This window comes from Manis javanica, chromosome 4 (genome assembly GCF_040802235.1).
Source record: "Manis javanica isolate MJ-LG chromosome 4, MJ_LKY, whole genome shotgun sequence".
NCBI lineage: Eukaryota > Metazoa > Chordata > Mammalia > Pholidota > Manidae > Manis > Manis javanica.
The window spans coordinates 30,134,424-30,159,559 of record NC_133159.1 but is presented as its reverse complement, the minus strand read 5'-3'; the positions used below and the strand labels follow the sequence as shown (position 1 = coordinate 30,159,559).

The window sequence follows — 25,136 nt, the reverse complement described above, 5'->3', positions numbered from 1 at the left end:
TGTCCTTAACATGGCCTGCAAGGCCCAGCATGATATGGATCCTGACTCTGCTCCAGCCTTATCATTCACTAATCTTCCTTTTGTTCCTTAGTCCAACTAAACTAGCTTTCTTTCAGTAATTGAATATGTTGTGCTCAATCCCATTCCTACCTCAAGACTGACATACAGGCCCCTGCCTGATATATTCTTTCCCTCTGCACCCTTTCATGTGTTAGGTTTTCTACATGTCCTTCATTTCTGTTTAAGTGACATTTCTTCAGGGAAATATTTTTCCTGAAGAAATGTCATCCTACCCTAGATATCTCCAGCCTAAAATGGGTCTCTCTGTTGTATGTTCTTGTGTAGGTTTGTTTCTCACATAACAGAATGCAATATAATGACTTATAAGAAACACACATTTAGTCATTCAGAAGACCAAAAATATATTTCCCAGGTGTATTTGGTCTTCATCCACGTTCCTGAAAACACTTCAGAGCCTTAAAGGTGGAATGGGTGTCTTATCCTGTTAATAAGAGACTTCTGGACTCCACCCAAGGGCAGGGGGAAGGACTGGAGGTTGAATCAGCCAATGGCCAATGATTTAGTTAGTCACCACTATGCAGTAAAGCCCTCACACAAACCCCTGATAGGAGCCTGTCTCCTTTTCTCATCCTGCTTCTGTTGGAGAGAGCTTCCTCCCTTGGGGAACTAGAAAGCTTCCATGCGGCCAGGCTCCAGACTCCAGGAAGATAAAGCTCCTTTATTTGGGAACTTGCCCATATATCTCTTCATCTGGCTGTTAACTTGTATCCTTCATGGTATCCTTTATTAAACTGGCAAACCTAAGTGTTTTCCTGAGTTCTGGGAGCTGCTCTAGCAAATTAATCAAACCTAAAGGGGAAATGGCTAGAACCTCCAATCTGTAGTCAGTTGGTCAGAAGCACAGGTAACAGCCTGAGGCTTGAGACTGGTGTCTGGGGTGAGCGGGCAGTCTTGTAGGACAGAGCCCTTAACTTGGGGAATCAGGTGCTACTCCAGGACTGTAAGTGGCAGAACTGAGTTCTTGGTCACCCTGATGGTGTTTGAGAATTGCTTGGTGTTATGTGTAGGAAGACCCCCTCACACACACACACACACACACACACACACATTGGAATTGGGTCCAGGAACCTGAAAAGAGTTGGTGTGAAACACAGATAAAACAGTTAATAATTATATGTTCATTTTTGTGATTATCTGTAATGTCTCCTTCCCACTAGATTGTAAACGTCATGAAAGCAGGGATGTTTACCATTATGTCACCAGCACCAAGCACTGTGTGTGGTACATAGTAAGCCTTTATAAATATTTGTTGACAGAATTAGAATAATACATTAAGTCATGCTGACCTTTAAGTCACTTTGGTTCTTCAGCAGCACAGAAAGGTCCTGCTGGTTGGCTCTGCCTTGATGGCCTACTAATGCTCTTTCTGCCTGTCCTACCCAGCTGCAAAGATCCTCCAGTTTCTGGTGACAGGTATTTTGTTGTTTCTGCAGGGTCTAATTAAAATGCAAAGGGATCAAGAAACAATTAATAATTGTTATTTATAAATAAGGTAACTCCCTGGAATGCAAAACAGGAAGGTTATTATCTCAAGGATGGAAAAGTTGATGGGAGACTAGAACAGGAAAAAGCACAGAAATCATATTCAGCAAGTTCCCTTCATCTGCACAGTTGACCTGGGTCTGTGGTTTGGATTATAATCAGGGGTAATTTCAGGTGAGAAAGCTCCCTGATTTTGGTTTGGGAGCTCCTTTGCCAGATGGCTGTTATTATGTTATTATAGAAATGGAGAACAGAGAGTCCAGATGCTTGAAACCCATAGATAATAATGGTAATGATAATAAATTAGTGGCTCTGAGCAATTCCTCCACCAGAACCAGAGGATCTATTACATATTAAGTCAAAATATGGAAAATTGGAAGGACTAGACTAGAAGGAATAATCAAGGATAATTCACAAGGTAATTGAGCTTCTTAATAATTGAGCTGACTTTATAAATCAAAAGTGTTACAAGTACAGATACCCATTAAATGGAATGATTACATGCTAGGCATGAGGGGCTTGGCTATTTTGAGAAGGAAACTGTCCAAGAATAGCAAACGGTTCAGTTCTTCAGTTGTCTATACCACATCAAAGAGAAAAGTCAGGTCCAAGGGGAGGGAGGGAATATGTTTCTGTGCCTGATCCTTTCTCCAGATTTCATCCAGTTGCATGACACTGAAGCACCTGATTAAGCAATTGAGCATGATGTGTTCTTCTGACCATCCTTCTAAAACCAATTTCCACCAGTTTCTACCTTCTGATGGCGTTTTAGTCACCTGCACTTACAAACAGGTGCCCAAATTAGCCCTCTCTCCCCCTCTTTAGGACAAATAGAAGGGCTCTGGAAGAGAACTCCTAAGAGCTCTTCAGCTGTAAAACAGGATCTTCATGGGTTAGGATGGGTGCAGACTGAATCTGAAAAAAGCAAAGCAAACAAGTTAACACAGAGACATACACATGCATTCAGAGCAAATATAGAGAGAAGCAGAGTATTTCTGACAATAACATGGTTAATAAACATTGTGGAATTAATTACGCACTCAGAATGTTCACATGCAGATCTAACACCTGCTGCAGCTAAGGAGTCTACCGGATCTGGGCTGTCTCAAGGTGGCTCAGATCAGTGCTATTTCACTAATTACCCATGCTACAAACATGGCTACATACACCACGCTATATAAATTCCCAAGTGAGCACGTTGTAAATTTCAAGATTTGGAAAGGTAACCTAAAGTGCATCACTAGTATTTTATTTTAATTTCAATTACTATTTTCTTTCAATACAGTTGAAACAACTAAACAGTAATGGGGACATATGGAACCGGCTAACCTAATTTTCTGTAAGCCTGACTCAAAAGCTCAATTATACTTCACATAATATTTAATAAAGGAGACATTGAGACAGATTTTCTGGTGATAATGACTATTCTAATATCTTACTGAATTCCAAATTATTCCAATGGTAGAAATGGCATAAGCATCATTTTTGGTATTCCAAGGTTATGATGTTGTCATTAATGCAATTATGTTTAGTTTTCCAAGAAGAGGATTGTAGTGGAAGGTGATAGGATGGTTAGGTTTTTTCCCCCAAAATGTAGTACCCTCTGCTCCTCACACTGTTTTCCATAATTGAATAAGAACTGGGCATTACAGTGTGAAGAAAGGTGCTAGAAATTATCTGAAAGATGCTAAAAAATTAATATGGTTCTGTAAAAATTTCTTGGTCAGCTGTTTGAAGGTGGTCAAGTTATCTGATTTTTACTCATTGAAAAGCCCCAAAATGAAACTGATTTCAGAACCATTCCTCTCAAGAGCTCAGAGAACCTAAATGTTCCTAACAGTTCTCAAAAAAATAAGGGAGAAAGTAGGGGAAATAAAGGCTAGGGATGTCATTTTCCTTTGAACATCAGAGACAATGAGACACAGTGAGGGCAGAGGCCCACAGAAGAGAAAATATTTGCACATGAACGCATATTCTCTCACACACACGTAAAACCAAAATCATGCCAAGAAAAACAGCCAGAATAGCTGCCTCCTGGACCAGAACTAGAGTGGCCTGAATTATAAGAAATTTCAAAACTGGCAAACATGGACTCCTGGAATTATGACAGATAGGGTCTGGCCACAAAACTGAAAGACAGGACACACCAAAAGACAAACTGAGCCCAGCCACTGGTTTAGCCTGACCTTGACCTGGTCTGCCTGCTCCATTTGTTGAAAATGGCCCTGCAGGGCATCCATCTGAGCTGCAGTTCGCTCCACAAGGTCCTGGAAGGACCTCTGCAGTTCGTTAAGAAGTCTCAGCATCTGTCGGTTCTGCTGAGAAGACAAGTCCTGGGCATGCTCTGAGATAAAGAACTGAATATCAAAAGCCAGAGCGTTCAGCTGAGATTTCCTTTCAGCCATGGGCTGTTTCAAATCCTAAGGTAAGTAGATAAAGAGAGAAAAAAAAGAAAGAAATGAAACTTCTAATTCTTGATTGAAGCAGAAGCTGTAAGCTCTAATCAAAGAATCAACATAATCAAAAAGAGGTTTATTTTCATAATTGACACTGATTGTTTCTCAGGCCAAACCAGTGCTGGGAGTCTCTCTCACTTCTGGTCTCTCCCAACTCTCATTACCTTACAACTCTGTATTACAACTAGGTCTTCACTGGATCTTGATTTCCAAATGTAGGAAGCTTTCAATTATTTTTGTTAACAGAACTATAATATTGCTCATTCCAGATACCTAAAAAAATTTGTTTTAAGTTTTGGAAAGTATAACATGCATTTCTGGTTTGAGATACATCTGTCTAGTTAGATTTTCTTAGGTTCAAATATCTATTTTTATTTGTCCAGCAGTGAGATACTAGTAGGCCAGTACTGAGAAAATACTCATTTTGTGATTCACTAAAATATGATTTTTAGAGTAAATGACATTGCTTATACATTTTAAAACCATAAGGGATTACAGTCAGACTTTCTTATATAATAGTGATATTGCTCCCTTAAAACAGTAAAAACTGCCTAAACAGAACTGATCTGTTTTTAGACAATTTAAAACATACAATTTTTCACATTTAGTGATCAGCAGGTATGTTATTGGGTGCAATAAAAACAAGGTAATCAACATCTCTATCATTTTGAAATTGAGGGCCGTCAGCAATCCTGCAAAGCAGGCTGGGAGGGCTTCTTGGGTATTTATCACAAGACTTTGCTTCCTTCATCTTGAACACTTGGGTTTGGGAAACTCACTAGGAAAATAAGGCTTAGACTGTTCATGTAAGAGAACATGAGAGTTCTCTCTTGAGAGAACTCAAGAGAGTTCATGTAAGTTATAACTAGTGGAGGAAAACAATGCATGAGATGATCTGTGTTCTTACAGTTCATACAATGTGACCCTTGCTTCTTTACTACTTTGTCAGTGAAGAGATAGTCTGCTACTCACTCCCCTAGTGATGTACTTAGATAAAAGACTATGAAAGAAGGCAGGTCAGCTATTGCAAGATAAAGAGGGATGAGGCTGCATACAAGGAGCCTGACTATGGACAAACCTTTATGTCTGCTTCTCTTAAGACTGGGGAAAAGGGAGAGGTGAAACAGAAAGAGGGGACATCTCTAGCTCTGCCCTGACCTTAGAAAGAATTTAAGGAGAGGGTGGGTAAACCAGTGTGACTAATATGTAATATTACCTTAAATATAACCCCCCAGAAAGAATAATGTGGGGTGGGGAGGAAACCATTGGCTCATATGTATCTTAGAGTCTACCTTTCTTTCAAAGACTTATAAAAAGAGTCGATTAATTTGGGTCTTAACAAGAAGAAAAGCATCTCTCCAGATCAGGGGCTGACATCTATAGCCTCTGGCTCAAATTTGCCTGTTACCTGTTTTTGTAAATAAAGTCTTACCGTAACATATCCATAACCATTTGTTTATGTACTGTCTATGGCTGCTTTCATGTTTTAATGGCAGAGTTGAATGGTTGTCACAGAAATGGGCCATTTATGTATGACCTGCAAGGCATGAAATATTTACTATCTGGCCCCTTTACAGAAAGAGTTTGCCAAGCTGTGTTCTAAATTACTGATCAAAAATTCTCCTAAAAGTGGTGTGTGTGTGTGTGTGTGTGTGTAGGATTAGATCTTTGGCAAAACAGAAACAAGGGATGGATACCAGAAGTTCAGTTACAAAGAGGAGATGATGTTGATAATAATGGGCCATTCTGTAGACTCAGAGAGTAGCTGAAAAGAAAAATAATCATAATTACTGAAGCTCCATAGGTATCTAACCTAAAAAACTAAACACAGCAGACTTTATTTGTGAAATGAAAGTCAGATTTTCTATGAAAGATAAGTATAGATATTGGTTTACCCAGCAGGACAATAAAATTGATACAACTCAAAGGACAAATAGAACATGCTGGAGGTTGGCTGGAGAGCTCACCTCATACTGTTGGAGACAGCTATTCAGCCTGTCAGCATCTGTTGCGTTGTTATAGCCCTTGCTCTTCAGAAGAAGATTGGTATTGCCAATCCAGGCGCTCAGATCTTGAAGTTTGTCTTCTAGCTGTTTATGCTCACTTAACACTGGAGTCTAAGAAATAAATGGCAAATTTGGTTATAAAAATCTCCAAGCCTGTCCAGGTATTGTGAGCCTTTGTGAATAAAAACAAGAAGCTACCTTTTTTACTTCAACAGCATTCTGGAGGTGGAGTAGTCTGGAACTCCAGGTGTCACTCACAGAGCTGAGGGACTTTTGAAGATTCTTGGCATCTTTCTCTAGAGCCTTCAACAGTTGAGCAGGGACTTCCTGAGGCTGGCTGATGATAATCTGATTCACACACTCCAACTCCTGACTCACCAAGGTGGACAGATCCTTTAGCTCCCTGTCTAACACCTGAGGAGATAAAGTGGAGTTACCTCCAAAATCAAGACTAGAAATCATGCTATCTAGGAATTAGCTGTGAACATTTTTCTGTCACCTCCTGCCATACAGGCTATATGGCTTATAAAATGTTTTCATGTACATTCATTAGTTTACTCAGGTCTCACAATCACTAATTCTTGACCTAGGCAGAATAGATACAATTCTGAATTTACAGAAGAGATGCCTTAGCACTTAAAAATGTGAATTTTTTCTTTGATTTGAGGTCATCCAACTGGTAAGCAGTAGAACCAGGACTTGGCTTCAGGTTTTCTGACTACAGCTTTTCTGCCTCTCCAAGAGTGTCATTATGCTTTATATGTTATGCAAAATAAGTCAATGAAAAGGAGGATTTGCTTATTCCAAATTCCAAGGGGGAAGAAGCAAAGAATATAAAAATATCCCAAGTCAGGCTTCCCATGCAGCTAGTCTACAATATTCAGATCCTCAGGAGAGAAGCCAGGAATAAGCTGTGGAAAAGTTTGATAGTTCTTCTGGGCATCCTCCTCACTCCCCACTTGGCCACCCAACCCAAGGCCAAACTGGATATTGAGAGAACTGGTCAACCTCTACAATATCTGTCCTCACAACTCCACCCATGTAACAACTACTAACCTTCAGTTTCAGTGAAAGAGCTGCTCTTCTCCCTCTCAAGGCTCTCTAATTCTATGTCCTCAGGGGCCTCATTCCATCACTCATCATGTCCTCTCTCCTTATACTTCAAGTTCTCCCTTTCTTTTGGTTTTCTCCTCAGCCCTAAAATCCACTCTTTCAGTCCATCTCCTCTAGCTAGTATCCTACCTCTTCCCTTGCCTGCACTAACAAACTTAGGGAAAGAATGATGTACATGAATTGTTTCCACCTTCCAACCTCCCATTTGTCCTCACTGCAACCTAGTTTATATCCCACTACTGCACTGAACCTGTTCTTATCAAGGTTACCAATGACTTTCAAGCTCTAAGCCCCCCTTTAAGCCCTCATTGTATTCAGTCTGCTACTGTGTTTAATATATTGCTGACTACTCCTCCCTTGAGTTTCTTCTGCTTTGATTTCTGAGAAACCAGTATTTCCCCAGGTTCTTCAGAGATCTCCAGTTATACTCTTTCAATCTATTTTTTATCCTTTAAATGGTGGTGTTTTGCAACATGTTTTTCTTCCAAAATAGTCTCTATTTCCTCCAAGCTGGTGGGCCTGGAGGAAGTCTTTGGGAACCTACCTTGGCTTGACACAGCAGATCCTGTAGCTCTGCCAGGTTTAGCACTAGAGGTTGAATCTGTTTGGTCCTCATTTCAATGTCTCGTAGTAGAGACAGGTAGGATACCAGCTTCTCATCATGCTCTAGACAGAGTTGCCGGTTAAATATATTCTGTGCAGCCAAAAAAGAAAATTCACTCAGATCTGACATTCTCCTTTAAGCCTGCTTTTTAAAGCAGGAAAGGTCTTATTGATAAACATACAGAAATTTTTTCTGCACATAGGGTGGGATGAAATAAAACACGGTATGTTGTCTATGTTTTCTTAGATCATTAGACAAAAAATGTGATTTTTATTAACTTCCTCAGGGAGCAGAAGCTCATAAGAATCTATAAGCATCATTTTAGCAAGACTTCCAAAAGCTATTCTGACTTTAGGTAGCATCATCCCAGTATTTCAAATTAGCTTCAGTGTTAATTTCTAACTTAAAACCCTTGCAAATTTCAGAAAGACATTCAGGGCCATTGCCTAACTTTCCAACAACTGTTACAGATGATGAACTAAGTTACACCTTAGAGAATCATCTAGTGCCCTGAAACGTATGTGTGCATACAATTATACCTATGTAAACTCCATATCTGGCCAAGAGTTTTAACATTATACTAGTTATGTCTAGACATATATATATGCTAACACACCACTAGGAAACTTACTTTAGTTGCTCTGAAGGGCTCCAGGTTTACACCTTCATTTCCTTTTCCCCAAGGGACAGTCACCAAGGGAGTCTGTTCACTGCCAAAGCTTTCTTTGAGCTTTTCTTGTGGTGTCTTCTGTTCTGTCTTCATTGTAGGGCATATGAGGGGCGCTGTCTTTTCTTCACTGGTCTCTAGAATACTGGAACTAATGGAGGCATCTTGTTGCCCTGTATTCTCTTTTTGAGACAAGTCTTTGGACAGTTTCTCTGGAGGAAGGGATGCCAAGACTCTGGGAACTCCCTGAGTTACTCTGCCATCAAAGGGCCCAGCTCCTGAACTTGCAACTATAGGGCTTGACATTTCTAGAAACTTCTCTCCACTTACTTCTTGAGTTGTTACTATTTTAGATTCGAGAATTCCACAAAGTTCGTAATTGCTTTTGCTGTCCTGATGATGGTCTTTTTTGTCTGAGAATTCCACATAACTGATTTCTTTTGGGTCAACTCTAGAAACTATAATTTCTTCCCATTTAAGGGTTCTTGTTGGGGCAAAAAGTACTTCTTGGTATGATTTTTCTTTATATTCATTAGATGAGCAAATCAGATCTTTGGTTTCCCTAGTCTTAAAAGTAACACAGGACTCTTGATAACAGGTGATCTCCTGTCTGGTGGTTCCTTGGAAAGACGCATCTGTCTTGGAAATTTGGGATATGTCTGCAACTTGGGCTTTTCCAGCTGACTCCTGGTAGTGCAGTCCTTCAGGTGTTGGGGCCACAGAAGGGAATGGTTTGCTCTGGACCCCACCAGCAATTTCTTGAGATAAATTTTCTTTTGGTTTTAAAGTGGAGGAGAGGCTTACAGTTTTGACTTCTTCACTGACTGGCTTTGAGTTGAAGATTGTTAAAGCATCTTGATTTCTTACAGCAATTCCTTTGTATATCACTGGGGAAGAAGGGTCCTCAGTTTTACAAATTATAGAAAATTCCAGCTCTCTGTCAGCTTCTTTCCCTTTTTCACTTACAGTTACTTCTATAGGCTGACTCGCTATACTAGAGTCATGGTCATCTCTCATGGCAGTTTCTTGATTTAACTTTTCTTCTGAGAGGATTGCTGGTTTGCCTGTTTTGACGCTTTTTTCTACAATCACCTCCCTCTTCTCTCTCTGACTTTTCTTCCTGATACTCATTGGTTTCTGCATTACCAGCTCATTCAGCAATTTGTCTGATGTTTCACAATTTGATTCTTGTACTTCTGAAGTAATTTCTCCTTGGTTTTCCCATATTTCTTTAGAATTTAGACCTGACATAGAGTGTTTCATATGAGGAATAATTTCCCTTTGTGCCACTATTTTTTCCTGCTGTTCATTTGTAATTTTTTCCATGTTACTGCTAGCCACCTCTTTGAGTTTAAAATCACAAATTTCTGAATGAGGGTGTGTCAGTGAACCTTGGCTCAATGATTTACCTTTACAATCACTAGGAACTATGATACTGACAGATCCTTTAGCAGCTGGAGAAGCTTTCCTCTTATCTTGATCCTGGCACGCCAACTCCTTTAATGAAATTTCCCTGCTCCTTTTGGCCTGCTCCCTATCAGAAACTCTTGCCTTAATCTTTTCTTGTGTAGAGTGACTTCCAATTTGAATTAATTTCTCACGTTCTCCTTTACCACAACTCATTCCAACAGTTTGATTACAAGCAATTAACATTTCCTTTCTCAGAAATTTCTTCTTTAATTCACATACTTCAACTCCAACCTGCTTTTCAATCTGAGACCCATGATTGCTAGACTCTAAAGTATCTGTTTGGATCATAGCCGCCAGTTCAGGGCTGATAAATCTTTTCTCAATAGCTTCCTTTAAAGTCACTCTCTGATCATTAAATATGTCAACAATTCCTCCGTTTAGTATCTGATGAGATGCAATAATTCTGACCATGTTTTCATCTACTATTTTCTGTTCCAAAGCTGATGCCAATGTCAGTCTTTTTCCTGTGGCAGGATCTATGATTCCCCCAGTATTTGCCTGAGCTTCCAGAACCTTCAGTGTGGATGCAAAGTCTACTTTTCCAAGCTGAGTTGCTTGAGACAATGTAAGTACCCTGTCACTCACTACATCTCTAATGTCTGAGAAGGGAATCACTTCTAGGTATCTTTTTCCAGTTTCAATATCAATCTTACATTTCTTCACTAATTCAGAATAGGGAACAATTCTGTAATTCTCAGGATCTACAATCCCATGCATCATTCCTAAAGACAACATTGCTTTATTAGTTAACAGTCCTTCCTTTTCAGCTTCTGCCAAGGTCAATCTCTGGCTAGAAATGAGATCTACAAAGCTTCCAGTCAAGGCCTGAATTTCTTGGATTTCTTTTTTCAAGTCTGGGGTAACAAGATCTAATTTTATGGCTTCAGGGAGGGAAACAGTTTCCTTTGTTTCAGGATGAAAAAACTGATGGAGGCTTAACTTCTCAACTTTTTTAAGTTGCCTGGCTAAATCTTCATCAATGATGCCATGTTTAAAGGCATTATCAACAGAAAGTCTCATCCCAGATATATGGTGAATGATACCTCCATCGACCACCTGCTTAGCTAACAACTGAATGGCCTCTTCTCTCTCCAGAAGTCCTCTGTCAATGGACTGCACAACTGTTAAAGGGGTTTTGCTATCAGGGTCCACAATTCCAGTTGTTTCCATTTGTAAGCTAATCAATCTCTCCCTAACTGCTTTTGCAGTACCTCTGCCTTTGGAAGCTTTCTCCAAATTTATAAGCTCTGTCTGATCAGCACTGTCCACCAAGCCAAGATTTGAGGCCAAAGTTACTGAAACCTTTTTGCCTCGTTTCAGATCAACAATTCCACCAGTAACCACCTGCCCCTCTAAAATTCTGGTGGCTGTTTGTCTGTCAAGAAGTCCAACTGCAACTGATTCCTTTACAGAGCAGAGTGTATGGGTACGGGGGTCTAACACACCACTTACAGCTTTGTCAGCCATGAGGACATTATGCAATAATTTCTCATCCATCAGACCTTCCTCAATGACTTCTTCAGTTGTCAAAGACTCGCAGGTCTGAGAGTCAAAGAAGCCCCGAAACACATTCAGTTTTCCCATAAGTTTCACAGCGGTGTGACTGGGCACAATGCCTTGGGCTACTGCTTCATTTAGCAAGAGCTTCTGACCTGTTTGTTCATGAAAGATACCACCATCTAGTAATTGTGCAGATAATATATTTAAGGTAGCTTCTTCAAGCAATTCTGAAGGATGACTGCATGACAGAGAAGTTTCATGACCACTCTCTTCTTCATCTGTCTTTTCTAATATTGTAATAGTGTCACCTGCAACGTTCTGTCCTTTGGGACTTTGTTCACAGTCATTCCCACCCAAAAACGTTTTATTTAAGGCTTTCTTTTTGTCCATAGAATGAATATAGATGTCGTTTTCAGATTTTAGTTCCGGTTCTAAATCTAGAGTTTTCTCTACTTGAAATTGTGACTTTTTGCTTTGGGGTTCTATGAGAGGTCTTCCAGTTTCATCTGGAACACATTCAGTTTCAAGTGTGTTTGCTTCCTCTTGTGGACACATAAATGAAGTCTTTCTGAGAGTTTGCCATTCTTCCTCTGGTAATTCAATAGGAAAAGGATCTTTGTCCACTACCAAGGTCACATCATCTTCCTTGGTGGATACTGTATGGAGAAGTCCTCTACTGACATTTTCTCGGGTAGACATTTCTGTTGGGCCTTCTTTTTTGGTACCTAACAACTGCCTTTTTAACTCTGATTTGACTTTATCGATGTCCTTCAAAGTATCAACATTAACACTTCTCACCTTTTGTTCTCCTATAAACAGGTCCTTTTCAGGGTTCTCTATAAAGGAAACTTTTGTTTCTATATTGGTCTTTTTGCCTTTTACTTCAGTGCAATTTGCCTGATCAGGATATTCTCTGTTCTGAGAAGAAAACTGGTATTCATGTGGGCTCACAGTCAACCCATCACTGAGACTTTCTGTGATTTTCACATTCACTGATTCTTGTAATTCCTTGGGAGTTTCTAGTCTCTGATGCTCAATTCCAAACACTTCTGGAGGGCTTGCTAGATATTCTCTTCTTGCTGTAAGTGTCTCTATCAGCTCACTGTCTAACAGGAGTAGCCTCTCTCCATTCCACACATTAATGTAGCTGTGAGTCATCAGTTGAAACAATAGCTTCTCACTATGGCTTGCTATGCCCTCAGTCTGGTCTTTGCTACATGTTAGACTTGCTGGTCCAGTATTAATGTTCAACTTGCTTTGTTCTGAAGAATCTGCTAATTGCATGTGGGGAATCACATCAGGTATGCAAATTGATTTTAAGTTATTGACAAGATCTTTATCCAACATACCATTTTCTGTTGCCTTTTCCCAGGACCAAATCTCTGTGGTTGCAGGTAGAAATAGAGCTTTAATATGCTGTCGGTCACTAATGATTTTATGAACTAGTTCAGTAGACACAATACCTTGTTCCAAGGCATCTGTAATTGGGAGGATCTCTCCAGATTCTGGCCATAGCAAACCCATAAATGACCAAAGGGACTCCAGAATCACAAGGGCAATCTTAGCGGCTACTAGATCATTTCTCACTGCTTCATCTATTGGCATCCTATGCCCAGTGACAGTGTCTATAATGCCTCCTGTCTGAAGCTGCCTTATGAGAATAGCACAGGCCATATCTTGGTCAATCAAATTATGTCTTACAGCCTCTTTCACTGTAAGTCTGTGTCCTGTTCTTGGATCTACTATGCCACCAGCAAAAAGCTGAGCTTCCAGCAGCCGGACAGTGACCTGCCTGTCTATTAGCCCTTCCTGAACTGCACGGAAAATGCTAACCTTCCGGCCTGATTTTAAGCTCACCATTCCCCCTGCCAATTGCTTTACAGGCAACAATTTCAACCCCGATTCTTGGTGGACAATACATCTCTGCATCAGATTCAGCAAACCAATTTTCTCAGCTGTGTTCGGGTCTATCAGATTTTTGGATGATCTCAGGTGAGACTCCAACAATGAGTGAAGCCATGCAGAAATGAGGCCTTGGTGAAAAGCCTCCTCTAGGTCAATAAAGTTCTCATTAGGGGGGATACTAAACCCTCCAGTTGCCAGGTGAGCTTCTAAGATTTTCAGTCCAACTTTCTCACTGATTATTTTCTTTTCAATTGCTTCCACCACAGAAAGAGGGCCTTTGCTCTCAGTAAGCCTGCTTAGTAAGGACAGGGCATCCTGTAGCTCCCGGAGCTGCTGGTACATCTGGGGATTAATAAGGTTTCTGGCTAAGCCCTCCTCCAAAGAGAGCTTCTCACTGGTCTCAGGAGCAATGAGGCCAGACATGATAACCTGGGATTCCAGGAGCACAAGGCCTGTGTCTTGGTCAATGAGGCCCTTTTGCATGGCTCTGAAGACGGGAAATATCTCCACTGTGCCTAGGTCAATCACCCCAGCAACTGCTCTGCAACCCTAAAGAAAAAATAAAAAACAAAACTGAATCAGAAAAGCACAACTATTCAGAGGATTCATTCAAAGAACCACAGTACTTCAAATTCTGCCCACAAGAAAAACCCAGCCTGGGATGAGCCTCAGTGTGTAGAAAACATCCTGAAGCCTGGCAGTGTTAATGTTAAAAAAGAATTTTTCTGAACTGCAGAATGTTTAACAGGGCTAGCAGTTCACAGTTTACTTGAGGGATGGTAGCATTAAGTATATGTGCCTGAAAAGCTCTAAAAAGTAGCAAGCAGCAAAAGTGAAAGGACAGCTATTTCTAAGACTAAATCATCAGAAGTTCTTACACATACCAGTTCCCAAAAAGTGAGAATTGAACATATAATACAAATTCTCAGTGTTGCAACCATGCAGAAAACTCTTGAAGTAGCACTTCCCTGCTGATGAGTTCAGCAGGACTAGTCCACAGGATCACTGGAGACTTAAGCAGTCCTATAGACACACAAAAGTTGTACATCCCAGTAAATGGTCCTAAGTATATAACTCAAGCAGCTGTTTAGCAGTTGGAGCAGTCATACTCTTGGTGGCCAATCTCCCAAGATGATGGCTCTGAGTTAAATTAGTTCTAGGAATTGGAAGTATCAAGTCATGGAAGGAACAGACCAGGGACCCTTGCCTCTGGAACCACTAGTAACTAGTCCAGACTAGAATGGATCATACAACTACCACTTGCTGGGCACTTAATATATTTATTGATAACTGATATTTAGTCCTTACAATAATTCTGTGAAAGCAATTATTTTAATCTTTAGTTTGCAGATAAGAAAATGAGGCACACTGAGGTTCCATAACACAACAGTGAGTTCTATAAATGAACCAAGGTCTGACTTTAAAACTTGTGCTATTACACTGCCTCCCCAGTCAGATCCAAAAAGCATGAAGGATAAATACTGTGGAGTCATATCACTGACACAGGAGTTAGGTCCTGAGGTCACTAAACAAGGTAAACCTTATACATTGTAAAAATCACCCTTGTGAAGAAGCCTAAAAACAGCTCCTAAAAAATTCCTATTTTGAAGCCTTTTATTACAGAATGATGATATTCTGTAATTAAATCATTTAAGTGTTTTACCATTTAGAATACTTCATCATTTCTATTACTCCCAAGTTTCCAGCTCTTCTTATTTACATTCTTTATCTTCTTCTGATGGTTTTATCTATCCCTCTTTGGTTAGATTACTTTGTGATCCTTATTTACCTATTAAAACTTTTCCATGCAGGAGCTTGTTGAAGAAATTGCCAAGCACCTCTCTGCTTCCTAAATTATGCATTTCATTTCTGTCTCAGTGAGATGTAAGCTCCATAAAAGCAGGTACTTTGCCTATTCAGTCTATCAACAGTACCAGCAGATCAATAAACATCTGATGAGGGAATGAATAAAATGATACATAGTAAGGAAATCCTGAAAATCATTAACCTGCTTCCCCCCCGGGATTTTAAAGACACACACTGAGGATTTCAAGCTTGATGAGTTGCACACTGTAAGAGATGCAGAATGGATAGCAAAGATTTGAGTCACATCTTCGTATCACTGTATTTGTTTGAATAATGGAATAACAGAATTCTCAACTCTGTTTAAAGCAATATTATTCCCCATCCCCTCTTTGTGTTCTGACCCAGAATGTAGAGTTTAACTTCTACAAGGTAAACATGTTATGCAAATCTACTGGGTATCTGTTCTATAAAGGATGAAAGGAAAAACTGCACTGGCATGTGACTCTGAGATACGGAAAAATTCCTTTTACAAAATTCATGTAAAGACTATTCAGAAGCAGACAAAATAACAAAAGAAAAGATTCTTTTGAGAACTTCTAATTTCTTATGTGAGACTCATGGAGTCTCAGACATGCTGATATTGAAGGAAGACCTGGAGTCCAGCCAAAGTGAAAAGACTATACACTGTTTCTTCCAATATCCTTGTAATTAGAGGCTAGGCAGGAAGCACTGAGCTGGGAAATAATCCAGAGAAATCCATTTCAGTCCCACCAAACATGGGCATTCTGACCTAAACAAGCAGAAAAAGACAGAGGGAGAGAAAGAAAGAAAACATAAAAGGCTTCTACTTACCAGAGTTCCAGGGTACGCCTTGAGCAGATAAGAGACAGAGCCTTATGGAGCAGCTCAGCCGTATCGCACACACAGTGTAAGCTTGGTGTTAGCGTCCAGCATGCGACTTTGTTTTTTTTTTTTGCAAAAAAGAACCCCAAACAGGTCGTCCTCTTTTCCCTTTGTGCATTTGTGCTTAAACTCCAAAGGGTTAGTCAAACTTGTAAGCAAGGATGTCAGTTAATCAGAACAATACTTCACATGAAACACACAAACAGTAACAGGGGACACATCATGCTCAATGTAGTGGTGCTCAGCAGCTTGTCTGTCTTTTTTCCTCCCCTTTTTTAACTTTTCAAAATGACAACTGGATGTTCTCAGCAAGCAATTGTTAAAACTTTTCACATGTTCCCTTATATGGTGAAACAACAAGCCATTAGAAGTGGGCTACCTTATGCAAAGGATGCTAAACCAGCACATTCGTTTTGGAAATCTACTCTCAAATTAAGCTGACTGACGTGAGGTCTTTACAATTCTAGTTCCTGCTGCACATATTTCATATGCAAGATCCAGAATCAGAGCATATTTTGTCTTAATACCATTTTGACAATCACCTAGATCAAATCTGATTAGCACATGGGCTTAAATTTTGGCCTGTCCCACATAAGTTGGCCATTGCTTCACAACATAAGGAATAAGCAGGCAAACACACATATATATCCCAGAGACACATGTATATAATGTGGTAAGTTTACATATACACACAAGTATCCAGGAATAACTTAGGACAACCAGCAGGGACAACTGCCATATGGTCCAAGAAATGAACATGAGTGGGGACTGGTAAAGATTGTCACATGATGGGGTGACCATGGGTGAGGGGAACCAGTGTCTCAGTCAGTGCAGCTAATCCACCAGTTTGCTTTGGAAATGAACATTTATTTATTGGGTGGATATTGAAAAAAATGTATAGAGGAAAGAAGTTCATGGGATTTTCTTCCCAATATGTAGAAGTCTTGGCTATCAAATTTTGAGCGTCAGTGCCATGAAGGAATAATCTTATTGCCCCGTAATCAGAAAAAATACAGAATTTATGTTCTCATTGACTATGGTCTGCCACAAAAAGGCAGACAACAAAAATGGTGAACCAGGTCTAAAGGGTTAGCTGTAAGGGCCTTTTAGTGGTTTTGACTGACCAACACATCGTGGAACCCCAGTGAAGAAACACAAGACAAATGGCTGCTATGGTGAGGTTAAAAATTAAGTCACGTTGGTCATGGAAAGCTAGTGATCATGACTCTCAATCAGCAAAGCTGTTTTCATACCATTCAAAACATACCCTAACAACATTTGGAGAGAAAAACTAAAGTACCTTTTGCTCTGTCTGCTGGGCCAACTGGTTCTGAAGTTGCTGAAGCTGGTTTGCTGAACCATCACAGAGGTCATGGTAAGCCTTATTCAGGTCATTTAATTGCTCAGATATCTGTCCCTTTTCTTTTTCTGAGAGCCTGAAAGACAAAGCATTAAAGCTCCTTTAGAGAAAAACCTTTCCCCAAACTCTCCTCTACTGCTTCAAAATCATGACTTCTCCACCTAGGATGGTGTTCTTTGCCGCTGTTAACTGGATCAACTGGTCAGTCTTCCAGACTCACTGAACACTTAGGCATCTAGCTCTCTGTTTTTCTGTCTCTCAAATCAAGTCATGATCCTTGGTGATGTCAGTGCCCATGTCGTCAATTGCCTAACATCCTATGCTTGCAGTCCTGAGACCTTCTCAATCCAAATGGCCCCCATTCCACTTTAGCCCGACCCACATGTGGCAGACGTAGACCCTACCATCATCTAAATTTGTTCCACTTCTGAAACTTTAAAAGTTTCAGGTTCTATTACCTGATTGTAACTTCTGATTATATCCCTACCTTTCCAGGTTTCTTTCTGTATTTCAACACCTCTTCTCTTTAAAAATGAAAAATTTCAGAGAGAATATATCAAATTCTTATTTACTCAACTACCCAGCTTTACCATACTTAAGTATATTACCAGATTTGCTTTATATCCTTATAGAAATAAGATGTTACAGATGTAATTAAAGTCTAATGTGTATTTGTCACCAACCTCTTTCCTTTCCTGTTCTCCCCAGAGGAAATCATTATCTTGAATCTGGTGAATTTTGTAACTTACTTTCCTCATTCTACATCATGTTTTGAGAATGAATCCTGTGTTCATATTACAACTATCCATCAACTTATTGACAATTACCCAAGCCTTTCCTGACACCTCCATTTTCTCTTAATCCATCAGTCCTCTCCATTATCTTCAGTTTCTTTTCTTTAGAGCCTAGACTGTACAGTCCATCATCTCGATCATAGTTTATCATCTCAATCAAAACAGATAATTACTGTTATCCTTATACTCTCTTCTTAATAATCTAATGAAACTCCAGCCCCAGACCATTCAAACCACTGGACTTCTCTGCTCCCACAAGCGGGCTAAGTATATTCAGTGGCAGGAGATTCAAAACCAGGAAGAAGAGAACCTACTGGTTTCCAACCTCTACGGCTGCAGCACTTCCTGACAATTTCTTTGAGGCTCCCAGTCAATTCTTCCTTCTTTACCCTCAGCACCAAACCACCATTAGAAAACCACCTCTCTGCTGATTTCAGAGAAAATACAGACCACTGGGCACTAATTCTCTTACTCTCTGGTTTAACTTCTAGTATATTTACCCACACCTTTTCTAATCTCCTTTTCCTCAGACTTCACAGGAAAAGCTGTTTCACCTCCTGCTTAAGGTTGTACTTCCTACCCACTGATGGCTTTTATCCTTTCCCACATCCTCTGGGACCCCCTCTCCTATTACTTCAATCCCTTTCCCCCTTTTGGTCCTAGAGATTCAGTCCATTAACACAGTGAAGTTCCTTGGATCTTTTAAGGAAACAAAACTCTTTCTTGATCACATATTCTACTCTAATTACCTATTATTATTGTACTCTAATTATCTACTATCTGTGTATCATTTATTTTCTTTTGTATAGCCAAGCTGCTTGAAAGAGTGCTTAATTTCACTATCACTATCTTCCTCACCGCATATGCTCCCTCCCCATCAGACTAAATCTGACATCCCTCAACTTTTTACCAGTCACCAAAAACTTCCATCTTGTCAAATTTAGTAGACACTTCTCAGTCTTAACCTTGGCTTCTGACTACTTCCTTCTTTTTGGAACTCTGTTCTCTCTTGGGTTCTGAGTATCACTTATAATTTTCCTTTTATTTCTCTAAGGTATCCTTTACAGGCTGAGAAGCACAGAGGAGCCCTTGAGCACTTATAAGCTAATCCACTCTGTGGTTTCTACTCTGATCTCCATCACTTTAGTCTTCTCTCATTAACTCTAAATTTACATACACAGCTGCCCATTTCTACTTTAATGTCTTGTGGGCTCTTCACACTCATAATGTCTGAAACTATAGCTGCCTTCTTCTCCCTCAGTTCATACCTCCGGTATTCTCTATCTTGGTTAGTGGATCACCATACAACTAGGGGCCCAAGACAGAAACCTGGGAATTCTATCTGATAATTTTCATTTGTCACCAGACCCTGTGACTTCATCATCTTTAATATATATTGAATCTTTGTCCCCTCTTCCCCATCTCTCATCATTTCTTGCCTATATTATCAGAATAGCCTCTTGACTGGTCTCTCAGGCCTCTATTCTTGCCACATGTCAATCCATTCTTTATAAAAACTATTCTAGAAACCTTTATCAACAAAAATCCAATCATGTTTAAAATCCAATCATGCTTAAAATCCCTCCCCACAGACAAGGTAAAATGCAAACTCCTCAGCATGAACTGCAAGTCTTTTCATAAGCTGGCTCTTGTCCTTGAATTCTCCAGTCTGAATTCTCACCATGACCCTAAGGTAGCCTGGCAGATCTAGTCCCCCAGATGTGCCATCATCTCTCATTTAAGACTCACTTATGACCATGCTTGGCCAGGAAGATCTGTGAGGTTTTAACGGCCTCAGAGATCTCCTCCCTTTTGGTTGTCAGCTCCTCTGCCAGAACCTACATAGTAGAAATAAAGAAAAAAAGCTTCAGAACTTAAGAAATTAAAGAATCAAAATTATTTGAAATAACTTTTTAAAATCCTAGGGAAAAACCTAGCTTAGGTCAGATTATTATTACCAATAAACTATATATACAGCTGATTAAGAAACACAAAGTAGAAGAAATAATAAGCTAACTTCATTAGTTGAAGTCCTGGAAGTTAACATTTATTAAGATCATCATTCTTGGGTGGCCCACATGTGACCTACACTGTTCCACCTGTGTGTTATCACATATTATTCTATCCATGAAGAGATGGGTGGATCTTCTACCTACCTGCTGTTCCAAAATAGCTTTTTCAATGTCTGTCAATTCTTTGGTCTGGGATGAGGTAGCTTTGCTTTGTGCATTCCTCACTAGGGTAGACACCCAACCCAAAAGTTCTTTAACCTTCTCCATATGTTCCTGTTTTTCCTCTTCGACCACTTTCTAGAACAGGAAATTGAAAAATCAGTATCTTATTAGATCAATATCTTATTAGAGTGGTTTTGACTTCAGATTCCCTAAAATAGAGACATGAAAGTTACCTAAATCAGAAGGCAGCTAAAATAACCCCCAAGTTAAATATAATTTATCCAGCCTACAACATTGCTCACAGGTGCCTAACTAGTGGATACAAATAGCTAAATTTATTATATCTGGTTAGCACCTTCCATAAAAAGTTTCATAGATGATGGGCACTCAATAATCACATGATGACTTTTAAAACTACTTCTCAAATTCCACCTTCATAATTCTTAGATTTACAGATGAAGAGACTGAAGTCCACAGATTAAGTAAAGGAGGTATTGATGTAAAGGAAATCTTTGGCTAATTTACCTCCTTATAGGGGACAGGTGGAATGGTGTTTCCAACAGCACTTCTTTTAGCTGAATGGTTACATATAAGAAAACTTACTTTGCAAACAACAGGAGATTTTATAATTACAGAAAGATTATATACTCATCATTACAACAAATTCAAACAATCTGAAATGTCTAATATATGTCTCCTTAATATCAATTCCCCAGAAAGTTGGTACACTTACTTTTAAACTTTTCTGTATGCTCATATTGTGTCTTTGTGGTACATAGTTTTGCTTTTATTGAAATTGTAACTATACAAAGTACTCTAACTTGCCTTTTTTCCCCCCAATAATGTATTATGAGTATCTTTCCATGTTAGTTCACTTAAATCTATTTCATTATTTTAAACAAACTCCTAGCATTCTATTATATGGAATTTGGATGTTTCCAATATTTCCCTTTAACAAATTAGGCTTTATAAAGGATCTTTCTTCACATCCTTTCCTTCATACTTACATTTCTATAATAAAGATACCTGGAATGGGAATGTTGGACATAATACAGTCAATCCTCATCATTGAGGATTCCGCATTTGTGAATTTCTCTACTAACTAAAATGTATTTGTAATTTCAAAATACTTGCAGCATTTTAAGTCATTCCTAGACATGCAGAGTGGCAAAAAATTTGTCACCCAATGTTCCCATAGGTAGAACAAGGAGACACTCTGCCTTCTTATTCCAGCTCTTATACTATAAACAAGAGTCCTTTTCACAGTCTATCAATGCCATGTTTTTCACATTTTTGTGTTTTTCATTGGTGATTTCACTGTTTAAAATGGACTCAAGGTATCATGCTGAAGTGCTGTCTTATATTCCTAAGTGCAAGAAGTCTGTGATATGCCTCAAAGAGAAAATGTGTGTTAAATAAGCTTTGTTCAGGTGTGAGTTATAGTGCTCCAGGCCACGAGTTCAGGGTTACTGAATCAACAAAATATGTTAAATAAGGTGTTTTTAAACAAAAAGCACATAAAGCAAGGTTATGCATTACATGCTGACAAAAATGTTGTGACTAGAGGCTTGCAGGAACCTAATTCTGTATTTCTCCTAGGTGCAGGGGTCCAGTATCTGTTAATGCAGTATGAACAGAAACACAATAGAACACTATGAATAATGAAAAACAGCTATGTGTGCACTTTAAATTTTGACAGATAAGGCATAGGATGTTTAAGTCTTTTTTTTTTTCAAGATGATTTAGGATCCAGTTGTCCTCACCTCCTCCTCCTCCAGCCGCCGGAGCGCATCACTGATGTATTTTACGTGCTGAGTTGTTAAGGTCACCAATGCTGTGTAGCGAGTCCTTAAGTCCATGAACTATATGATTCAAAACAAAATTTAGATAAATTATCTGCCAGAAAAGTAAATTTCAGTAGTTGAAAATACAAGGAAGTTTTCATGAAGTCACACAGGCAACACGAAGGTGAGCCCTAAATCACACTGTGAGGCCCAGACAAGGCCATCTCTCCTTATGGGAAGACAGTGGCATAGGCCCATTCCTCACTCTCTCACCTCTTGCGTGATGGCATCTGAAGAGGAAAGCATGCGACGGCGCTTGCCAGGGGATTTCTGCTGTGATTCCACAAAGGCCTTGTATGTCATGAGTTGCAATTCATAGTCCTGGAGAAAAGAGAAGTTTTACTACATTTACATATTAGGAGCTCCCAAACATCATGTATAAGAATCACAGTATTTCTTTGCTGGAAGGAATTTTAATGATCTTTTTTATTCCTTCTACTCTTGGTGATCATTTAGAAAGTCAGCAAACTTGGGGTTAACATCCAAAATATATAAAGAACTCACACACCTCAACACCCAAAAACGAAATAATCTGATTAAAAATTGGGCAGAGGATCTGAAGAGACACATCTCTAAAGAATATAGATGGCCAACAGGTACATGAAAAGATGCTCCACATCACTAATCATCAGGCAAATGCAAATTAAAACCACAATGAGATATCACCTCACACCATTTAGAATGGCCAACATCCAAAAGATAAGAAACAACAAATGCTGGCAAGGATGCGGAGAAAGAGGAACTCTCCTACCCTGTCGGTGGTAATGTAAATTGGAGCAACCATTGTGTAAAACAATATGGAGGTCCCTCAAAAAACGAAGAATAGAAATAGCATTTGACCTAGTAATTCCACTTCTAGGAATTTACCCAAAGAAAACAAGATCCCTGATTCGAAAAGCTTTATGCACCCCTATGTTTACTGCTGCTCTATTTATGACATTCAAGAGATGTAAGCAACCTAAGTTTTCATCAATAGATGAATGGATAAAGAAGATGTGGTACATATATACAATGGAATATTATTCAGCCATAAAAAGAAAACAAATTCTACCAATTGCAACAACATGGATGGATCTAGAGGGTATTAGGCTCAGTGAAATAAGCCAGGTGGAGAAAGACAAATTTCAAATGACTTCACTCTTTTGTGGAGTATAAAAACAAAGTAGAACAGAAGGAACAAAAAAAACAGCAGCAGACTCATAGACACTGAGAAGGGACTAGTGGTTACCAAAGGGTAAGAGTTGGGGAGGGTGGGTGGGGAGGGAGAAGGGGATTAAGAGATACTATAATTTGCAAATACAATATAGGTAGGTGATGGGGAAGGCAGTACAGCATGGACAAGACAATTAATGACTCTATAGCATCTTACTACACTGACAGACAGTGACTGCAATAGAGGAGGTGAGGACTTGATAATATGGGTGAATGTTGAAACCACTGTGTTGTTTATGTGAAACCATCATTAAGATTGTACATCAATGATACTTTAATAAAAATAAATAAAGTTAGCAAACTTTTCCTGTAAAGGGCCAGATGCAGACTTTTGGGCCATACAATCTCTGTCACAACTACTCAACTCTGCCACCATAAGGGAAAGCAGCCATAGACCGTAAGTAAACAAGAGTGTGGCTATGTTATGCTAAAGCTTTACTTATGGACACAGAAAGTTGAAGTTCATATAATTTTTCATGTGTCATAAAGTATTATTCTTTTTATTTATTTTTTCTTAGCCATTTCTCATGGGCCATAATAATAGGTATACAGGCTGGATTTAGCCTGTGGGTCACTGGCTCCTGCGCTGACTGTTGTCTGCTGGCTATTCTTTCATCTCATGCATGGGGAACTGAAACCCAGAGACCAGTAGTTGAGTTTCCCTGATGAACTCAGCAGGTGAGCAACAGCGTCAGGACTAGAACTGCAGTCTTGTTGTCCCTAAGCCAATGCTCTTCTCAGGTCACCATGCTCTTTTACTTCCTCTGAAATCATGAGGGTGGCTGCCCTAAGTCCAGGTCTTCTTCATATCTCACATGGATGGGTACAAGAGCCTTTTATTTGCTCTCCTGCTATTAGTCTCACCTCCAATTTATTTTCTATCCTGCCACCAGAATAATTTTTCTTTTTTAAAAAAAACATTATTTTTGATTGAGGTATAATTGACACATATCATTAGTTTTGCAGAGTAACTTTCCTAAAACACAAAGATGAACACTTCATTCCTCTGTTGGAAAGCTTTCAATGACCTAGAGCACAGCTTCTCAAGTATCAACATGCATATAAAACATGTGGGGATCTTGTTAAAATGCAGATTCTGATTTGGTAAGTTGAAGAATTCTGCACTTCTCACAAACTCCCAGGTATGGCTGATGCTCTTGGTTCAAGACCACATTCTGAGGGGCAAGAAAAGAAGGTAAGGCCAAAAGAAGTGAACAAGGCCTTGCATAGGTTGGCCCCAAACTCTCCCTTCAACTTCCAGTCACTACTTCTTATGTACCATACACCTTCCAGCTATTCCAGGATATCTGCTATTTCCTTGTGCAACCACTGCATTTTCATTCCTCTGTGCCTTTGATTATACAGCTCCTTTTTTGCCTAGAATGTCCTTATTCCTGTTGTCTATTTAGAAAACGCCAGGCAAGAGGAAAACATGGAATGGGTTCCTTAAGCAGTCTATGTAAAAAATAAAATATGGCAGTAGTAATAATAATAAAAGTACATGGTACCATTTACTGATTGTACTTTAAGGTTTGAGGCCTTGTCCTATGTACACACTATCCCATTTAATATGTACAATCACTTGGTCAGGTACTGTTACCGTTTCAGAGATACAGCAATAGAAACTCAAGGAGGCTGAGTGCTTGCTCAGTCTTAAGTCTGGAAAACAGTGAAGCTAGGATTAGAGCTCAATTCTTTGTGACATCAAGGCTTCTGTTATTAACTAAAGAAATGCATTCATTCAAAAAATATTTTTTTG

General features: G+C 39.4%; 1 protein-coding gene across 28 annotated transcripts in view; it reads right to left on the bottom strand.

Moving 5' to 3' along the window:
* The window catches only part of MACF1 (microtubule actin crosslinking factor 1), a 471,369-nt gene that overhangs the window by 258,089 nt on the left and 188,144 nt on the right, over nucleotides 1-25,136 (bottom strand). For 21 of the 28 annotated variants that reach the window (XM_073233661.1, XM_073233662.1, XM_073233665.1 and 18 more), the window contains 11 exons: nucleotides 22,379-22,486; nucleotides 22,085-22,183; nucleotides 20,304-20,456; nucleotides 19,897-19,985; nucleotides 17,294-17,429; nucleotides 8,374-13,833; nucleotides 7,683-7,832; nucleotides 6,224-6,439; nucleotides 5,987-6,136; nucleotides 3,750-3,983; nucleotides 1,368-1,517 (listed from right to left, as the gene is read on the bottom strand). In XM_073233661.1, coding sequence (XP_073089762.1) covers nucleotides 1,368-1,517; nucleotides 3,750-3,983; nucleotides 5,987-6,136; nucleotides 6,224-6,439; nucleotides 7,683-7,832; nucleotides 8,374-13,833; nucleotides 17,294-17,429; nucleotides 19,897-19,985; nucleotides 20,304-20,456; nucleotides 22,085-22,183; nucleotides 22,379-22,486 — 6,945 coding nt within the window. The remainder of the gene's footprint in view (nucleotides 1-1,367; nucleotides 1,518-3,749; nucleotides 3,984-5,986; nucleotides 6,137-6,223; nucleotides 6,440-7,682; nucleotides 7,833-8,373; nucleotides 13,834-17,293; nucleotides 17,430-19,896; nucleotides 19,986-20,303; nucleotides 20,457-22,084; nucleotides 22,184-22,378; nucleotides 22,487-25,136) is intronic. The other 7 variants (XM_073233669.1, XM_073233671.1, XM_073233670.1 and 4 more) reach the window with 1 other exon arrangement.